Here is a 7,532-nt window from a genome sequence, read left to right on the forward strand (position 1 = left end):
GCTACTTTATGGTCCTGTATAAGCGACTCAACCTCCAGGTAATTCAAGTAACTCTTTATTACTGGAGGCAGCTTGGAAAAGTACTAGATTTGAAGTGGAAGGATCTGAGTTCGAATTTGAATTTTTGCCCCCCTGCTGCATGGGTTGACTTGGGCAAGCCACTTCTTGCCTCTAGGCCTCAGTTTCCTCGTGTGTAAAATGAGGGGATTGTCTCTAAGGTTCCGTTCAGCTCTGAATCTACAATGCTACAGGCTGAGTGTTGGATGTTGGTGGAGAGGGCAAAATAAGAAATATTCAGTGCCTTCCAAGAGTTTACCTTTTATGACCGTAGACTGCAATGCTGGCTTAGTGGGATATAGTTTTGGGGGCAAGGGGAAGTGAAGAGTGGAAATTCCATTTCCAACATCTGTGACTCTCTCTCTCTCTCTCTCTCTCTCTCTCTCTCTCAGCACTCGTCTTTCTGAGTCGAGTTCCCTCCATCCCGTCCCGCCTCCTCCTTCTCTTCTGCAGGCAGGGGAGGGGCACAGAGCTCATCCCCGGTCCCTAGCCCCTAGCTCTCCCTCTCCCAGCCCCTCTGCCCCCTCCCTCCTACTCTCCCTCCCAGTGAGTCCGGCTACGTGGCGCTGCTCTCTTCAAGAAGCCTCCTCTGCCCCCACCCCTAATCCGGATCCGGTCCAATGGACACAGCTCTGTGCACGTGTGTGCAAAAGCCCTAGTTCGTTCTGTGCCCATCCCAGGGAAGATTCTCCCCCTTGCCAGCCCCCCTGCAGGCAGGAGGGGCGGGCCCTTCGGAGGGCGGGGAGAGGGCAAGCCCGTTCCCGTCCCCGCCCCTCCTCCGGTACCCCCTCCTCCTAGGAGATGCCCCGCCCGCGGCGCAAGGGGAGTCCTAGACTGTGCCTGGGCGCACTGGACAGCGCGCCGAGCTCAGCGCAGCGCAGCCCAGCCCATCCCGGCCCGGCCCGGCCCTCCAGAGCCTTCCCTCCGCCTCCCTTCCCTCTCAGGCCCTTTCTTCCCGGCGGCGGCCGCAGGACGGACCATGGCGCTGGGCTGCCCGGGGCTGGGGTTCCTGCTAATGCTGCTGCTGCTGCTGCTACTGGGGCCCGGAGAGCTACGGGCTAAGCCCACCGTGCGTAAGGAGCGCGTGGTACGGCCCGACTCGGATCTGGGAGAGCGGCCCGCCGAGGACAACCAGAGCTTCCAGTACGACCACGAGGCCTTCCTCGGCAAGGAAGAGGCCAAGACGTTTGATCAGCTCACCCCGGAGGAGAGCAAGGAGAGGCTGGGGTGAGGCGGGCAGGCCGGGGCCCCAAGGGCAGGGAGGGAGAAGGCGCGGGACAGGTGCTAGGAGCCCACAGGCTCTTGGGCAAAGAGAAAGTGAGTCCGGTTCCCTGGCTGGTCTGGGGGCAGGGCTCTGGGCAGGGCAGCGTTGGGACTGCCCACCGGGCCGGGCCTGGCTGGAACTTGGGACAAAGTTGGGAGAGGCCTCTGGGAGCAGTGAGGACCGGAGTGGGCAGGGCGAACTCAAAGGATCCCGGGCCTGAACCGTGTTGTGGGTGCTCTTCTAACTTCTGTCTGCGCCAGAAAAACGAAACCCTTCTCCCCTCCCCTGATAAGTGATAACGTGGCAGAGGAAGGGAGGGAAGGAGCCCTCTCTCTCCCTCCCTCTCCGCCTCTCTTCCCACCCCCCATTATTGCATCAGAGGGGAGGGTATCGGAGGGGGATGACAAAGAAGAAGTTTCTAACTTGGACTCGAGGAGTCTTCAGCACTATTTTAAGAAAGTTTTATATATATATATATATATAAACCCTTATTCCCTGCAACTCCTTTTCCAGCCGCCAAGACAAATTCTAATTTTAGGCAGCCCCCAACCTCTATTAGAAAGGAGCTTGAAGGATCGGAGGAAAAGGAGAAGGTGGTATCATTCTCAGCTGAAAAGGACCTTAGTGATCATCTAGTCTAACCCCTTTATTTCAGAGGGAAGAAGTGATTGTCTCAGGTCACACAGATAAGTAAGTATAGAAGCTGGAATTCAGCCGGGGCTCCAAAGTCTGAGCTTCCCACCACCCCCAAGCTACTTGTTATCTGCTGGCCACTAGTATCAGGGGTGAGGTGGCCTCGAGGTCCCAGGTTCCCCACCCCTGCACTAGATAATGTGACCTGAAGCTTAACAGAATCAGAAAACTTACTAGAGGGAATTTGCCGGCATTTCTCCATCCTAAGATTTCCCAGGGGGAAGTTCTTCCAGAACTCCCCAGAGCCAGAAGAGCCCTGGGCTTGATTTCCACTTCTGATACTTAGAATCAGGATCATGGATAGAAGGTCAGGAGGGACTTCAGAACCAACCCTCCTATTTTCCAGATGAGGACACTGAGGTCCATAGAAAGGACTTGCTCTGAGTTCCAAGTGGTAAGTAGCAGAGCTGGAACTTGAACTCAGAGCCTCTGAATCACATAGGGCTTAATTTAATGACAATTTGAAGGTGAAGTTCACTTCATTTCTCTAAGTCTCAGTTTCTTTATCTGTGAAATGGAGATAATAATACCCACAGGGTCTACCTCATAGGGGTGGTTGTGAAGATAGGGTGAAATGAGGTGTGCAAATCACTCTTGTGAGCCTTAAAATTATCAGTTGCTCTCTTGGCTTTGGGAAGGAATGCTGACTTGTAGGTTGATTATTTCTGGAATTCTGCCTGGGGATCCTTCAGGGGAATGATTGCAGGCATTGGGGGGTGAAGTACTTCCCATTCTGTTGATCCACATCACCTCTCTGTGGTGTAGACACCATATTATCACACCCATTTTTCAGATAAGCAAAAAGAGGCTTAGAAAGGTTATCTGACTTGCTTGTGAATACTCTTCCAGTGTTTGAGGCAGTATTTGAACCTGGCTCTCTCCTGACTCCAAATGCTCTTTCCATTATGCTGTATAGCCTTTTCCAGTTGAATGTCAAAGGATTGTAGATAGAGACTGGGAAAGTGTTCAAGAGGCCATTTCATCCAATCCCATCATTTCACAGAAGAGGAAACTGAGTCACAGTGAATTTCAGTGACTTTTCCTAAGGTCACACAAGCCTCAGAGGCAGGATTTGGACCCTGGTTCTCAGATGCCAGATGTATGAGTCATTCCACTACACCCCACTCAAGGTCCTTTCCCTTAGGCTTGTGTGTTTGGATTCCAGAGGGAAAGTAATAAATAGAAGGAGTCAGAACTTTGGGCACAATCATTTTGAAGCTGATTGGGGAGTAAAGCAGAAGAGCCCTGACCACCGTACCACCAGTATTCGTAGAAAGGATGGGGGTAGTTGGTGCTTTACACATTTAGACCTCACAGCAACCTTGTGAGGTAGGTAGTCTGGGTAGCTTACCCATTTTACAAATGGGGAAACTAAGTGCCTGATCGGCTACAGTCCTTGCCCAGGGTCATACCAGCATTAAGTATCTGAGGTAGGATTTGAACCCTGGGCCTCCTGACTCCAAGGCCATCTCTCTGTTCACAGTGCTAGTGGGCATTGCTTTCAAACCTTCCAGCCTAACCTTTTCCTTGGAGATGTGGAAGTAAATGATGGGTCACGGCTAGATATCCTATCTGCTGAACTCCCTGAAATAGGATTTTTGGCCTTTAAAGTCGTAGGTGTAAACAATCCTAAAGTTTTTTTTTTTTTTTCACCAAGGGAGACTGAACCCTCTGGTTCTGACTTAACAATGAAGGCCTTTGATAGGCCCCTGCCCTGTAGAGCTCAAGAACCACTCATTAGTAGGCCTGGAGCAACAGAAATGTTCGGAATGGTTGAAGCAGGGGGATTTTGGAATTTGGAATCAAGAACTCAGTAGGCTGAGCCCTCCAGCTGCTTGTAGGAAGCCCAGGCCTTGGGAGTCAGTTTCTCCTTTGACATAAATTAACTTATTCGACTCCTTAAAACTACCTATATGACAAGTGCATTAGGCAATGAGGTCTAACCTTTCAGTGCTCTAGAATTAAGCTACACTTAACCAAAGTCTCGGTACCCGAAGCAACTCTCTAAGACAGGAACATCCAGAGAAGGAGCTCTTATACAGATGGCATCATAATGGGCACCTACTAGGAACACATTGTTGGTGTTCAGCCATTCGTCCTGTCCAACTCTGTGAGTCCATTTGGAGTTTTCTTGGCAAAGATACTGGATTGTGTTTCCATTTCCTTCTACAGTGTGTTCCCATTTTAAAGATAAAGAACTGGGATCAAATAAGGGTTAAGTGACTTGCCCAGAGTCATACAGCTAGAGTCTGAGGCCATATTTGAATCAGATTTTCCTGACTCCAGGCCCAATATGGGTTTATTGCCAGGCCAAACTTCCTAACAATTCCAGCCATACAGAAGGGGAATGGACTGCCTCTGCAAGTGTGATGGGTTCTCCCTTAGGGGACCTCTCCTAGAAGATGCTTATTAGGGGTTGTTCTAAGAGGGCAATCTTGACTCAGTCTGAGCTTTCTTCTAGCTTCAGAGCAGTGATCCCATGACCCCTTTCAACTCATGAGATTCTGGCACTATGTCTCTAGTTTCTATCTCTGGTTTCTGGTATAGAGGCTTGATTTCTTTGGTGCAGAGAGCTCTCATTGAATAAACTCCCTCTACCAAAGAAAACTGGTAACTGCTGTGGGATTTTGTCTTGGAGAGTTTCCTGGGACACTGAGGGATTAAAAACGATTTTTCTGTGTTCCAGTGATTGCACATGTATAACCTGTAGCAGATTGCTTGCTGTCTTGGGGATGGAAGGGAGGGAGAAAATTTTTGAAACTCAAAATCTTATAAAAAATGAATGCTGAAAATGATCTTTACATTTAATTGGAAACAAATAAAATGCTATTTACCAAAATAAAAAAAAAATAAAATAAATTTTAAAAGGAAGTGAAGAGGAAAAAAAGTGATTTGCTCAAGGTAACTCAGACAGTGTATGTCTAAGGTGGGATTTTAACTCAGGTCATTCTATCTCTCAGACCTGCTCTCTTACTATGCTATAATACACTAAGGGCAGCTAGGTGGTGCAGGGGACAGAGTGCCTGGCCTAGTTAAGAAGACCTGGGTAGCTGTGTGACCCTGGGAAAGTCACTTCATCCCATTAACCTTAGTTTCCTCATCTGTAAAATGAACTGGAGAAAGAAATGGCAAACCATTCCTTTAGAATTTTCTTTAGCCAAGAAAACCCAAATGAGGTCACAAAGAGTCAGACAGGACTGAAAGGACAAGAAGAGGCCTAAAGTGTTTTTTGAGTATCTAAAGTCCACAGTTATTGTGACCAGGCCATATGAGAAGTTTGGATTTTTGTGAATAATTCATCTCAGGACCAGATTTTGTAGCCTTCAGGCCTCAGTAGAGTATCTGAGGCAAATAATACAGTTTGTAAAAGTCCTATAAAATATCTTTCCTCCTAGAACTTGCATTAACAAAGTCTTGGATTAAAGTCCTGTCTGACACTTAGTAGATATGTGACCCTTTGCTAATCACTTTATCTCTGTTGGCCTCAGTCTCCAAGTCTGTAAAATGGGTATACCCATAGTGCCTACTTTACAGGATTATTGTTAGGCTCTAATAGAACAATGTCTATAACACACATTGTAAGTGGTAGAATGTGATGTTATCATTGCTGCTATTATTTGATACTCATCCAATTTTTTTCTTCTGTTTCCCCGTTCAACAAATCCATTTCAATAAGCAAGGCTCTGACCTGTCTTAAAAGAGGAACGTCCAATGGGACTTCTCTGCATTGTTGAATCATAAAATATAGTTCCTGCCTTCAAGGAGCTTACAGTCCAGCAGACCCTAATGAAATACACACTAACAATAACTGTCATATTAAATAGAAACAAAGTGTCAGATGAGCTAACTTATAAGATTTAAGCTTCTAGAGGTCAGGGACTGTCTTTTGCCTCTTTTTGCATCCTAGGTGACTAGCACAGTAGACAGTTAATACATGTTGATTGATAAATATATAAGACCTAGAGGGAGTCCTTTAAGCTCTCAGGGCTCCCAGAGTGTCTAAGGAGGAGGTATTGATCAGCTGTAGTAGAGAGGTGGGCTTCCTCTCCGGTGGGGTGGGGTTTCTAGGAGCAAAAATGAAATCACAAGTGCAGGTCCAAATAAAAAAAAGGAATACAAGTCAGGTACAAAGTGCAGTCAGCCCAATGATTATGCCCACTAGAATTTTCCAAAATCCGAAACTATTCACAAGAATCCCCAGTTTCCAACAGGATGTGACTGAGTGAGAAGAATTGCACGCTGGTGCCATTTCCTTCTCTAAAATGTAAAACACAATATTATGCATTTATTTAAAATGTGTATTCTGTGCAACAGCTTTTCAGTGGGAAAACAGAGCCAGTGCCTTATTTTGCTCCAGGATTCCCCCTCCTTTTTTTTTTTTTGGGAGGCACGCCAAACCCTCTGATTCCTCCCCCGAAAGGCACCGATGGGGTTCCATTCGTCTGTTTCAAGCCCCACATTGTTCTGTGGCCAAATTAGTTTGGGAAATGCTGGTCCAGCCAAAAGCAGCGCCTGGCAGCTTTCCTGAACTGGAGATGCTTAGATAGTCAGGTTTTCTGTTTTCTCCCATGCCGTGACCACCTTTGCCCTCGCAGTAACCCCCGGTTTCTCATTACAGAAAGATTGTTGGCAGAATAGATAGTGATGGGGATGGCTTTGTCACAACGGAGGAGCTGAAAACGTGGATCAAACGGGTACAGAAACGGTACATCTATGAAAACGTGGCAAAAGTTTGGAAAGATTACGATCGGAACAAAGATGAGAAGATTTCCTGGGAAGAATATAAGCAGGCTACATATGGCTATTATTTGCGTAAGAGGCTCTCCTACCAGCCATTTTTTGATGGCTAAAATAACTTCTTTCAGGAAACATGTTATCTTTTTAAAAAACTATTCCCCAACCCCAAATTTGAACCCTTCCTTCTAACAAAATATAAATATTTAAGCAACTACATTTGATAGTGCATACTGAATTTTGCTTCCATAGTCCCTCACCTCTACTGAAAGGAGGAAGGCATGGAAACACATTATCTCTCTCTCAATCTCTTCTCTGGGGAAGTATTACTGCTGATTTTTGGTACTTCTGTCTCTAACCTTTTTTTTTTTTAAGGTAGAAACTCTGCTCACTTGTGCAACCAGGTGTTTAAAAATAAAAATTAAATTAAAATATAAAATGACATTAAATAATATAAAAAATAAAAATTTAAAAAATACAAGATATTGTCCCACATTAAGATTTTGGAGAGATTAGAATAAAACACTGGGAGTCAAAGGGGCAGCTTTAGAGTAAGGAAAACCTGGGTTCAAGTCCTGCTCCTGATATATACTGGTTGTATGACCCTGCCCTGGCAATGATTTAAAACTCTAAGTTACAGATGAGTTGCTCGTTTCTGCCAGTAGAGGTAGTTTACACACTGGAAGTTCCTTACAGAAATGAAACTACAAGTCTGGAAGAGAGACAAAGAGAGAGATAGAACAGGAGAGAGAGAGAGAGAGAGAGAGAGAGAGAGAGAGAGAGA

The 7,532-nt window shown here is 46.2% G+C and overlaps 1 protein-coding gene across 1 annotated transcript in view; it reads left to right on the top strand.

Annotated features, from left to right (window-relative positions):
- Window positions 1-872: 872 nt before the first annotated feature.
- The window catches only part of RCN1 (reticulocalbin 1), a 15,561-nt gene continuing 8,901 nt past the window's right edge, over window positions 873-7,532 (top strand). The window contains exons 1-2 of the mRNA XM_069091364.1: window positions 873-1,284; window positions 6,633-6,826. Coding sequence (XP_068947465.1) covers window positions 1,037-1,284; window positions 6,633-6,826 — 442 coding nt within the window. The 5' untranslated portion in view covers window positions 873-1,036. The remainder of the gene's footprint in view (window positions 1,285-6,632; window positions 6,827-7,532) is intronic.

The sequence above is a fragment of the Petaurus breviceps genome, unplaced genomic scaffold (genome assembly GCF_028583685.1).
Source record: "Petaurus breviceps papuanus isolate PSGF00001 unplaced genomic scaffold, PetGlider_PUasm1.0 188, whole genome shotgun sequence".
NCBI classification, from domain to species: Eukaryota; Metazoa; Chordata; class Mammalia; order Diprotodontia; family Petauridae; genus Petaurus; species Petaurus breviceps.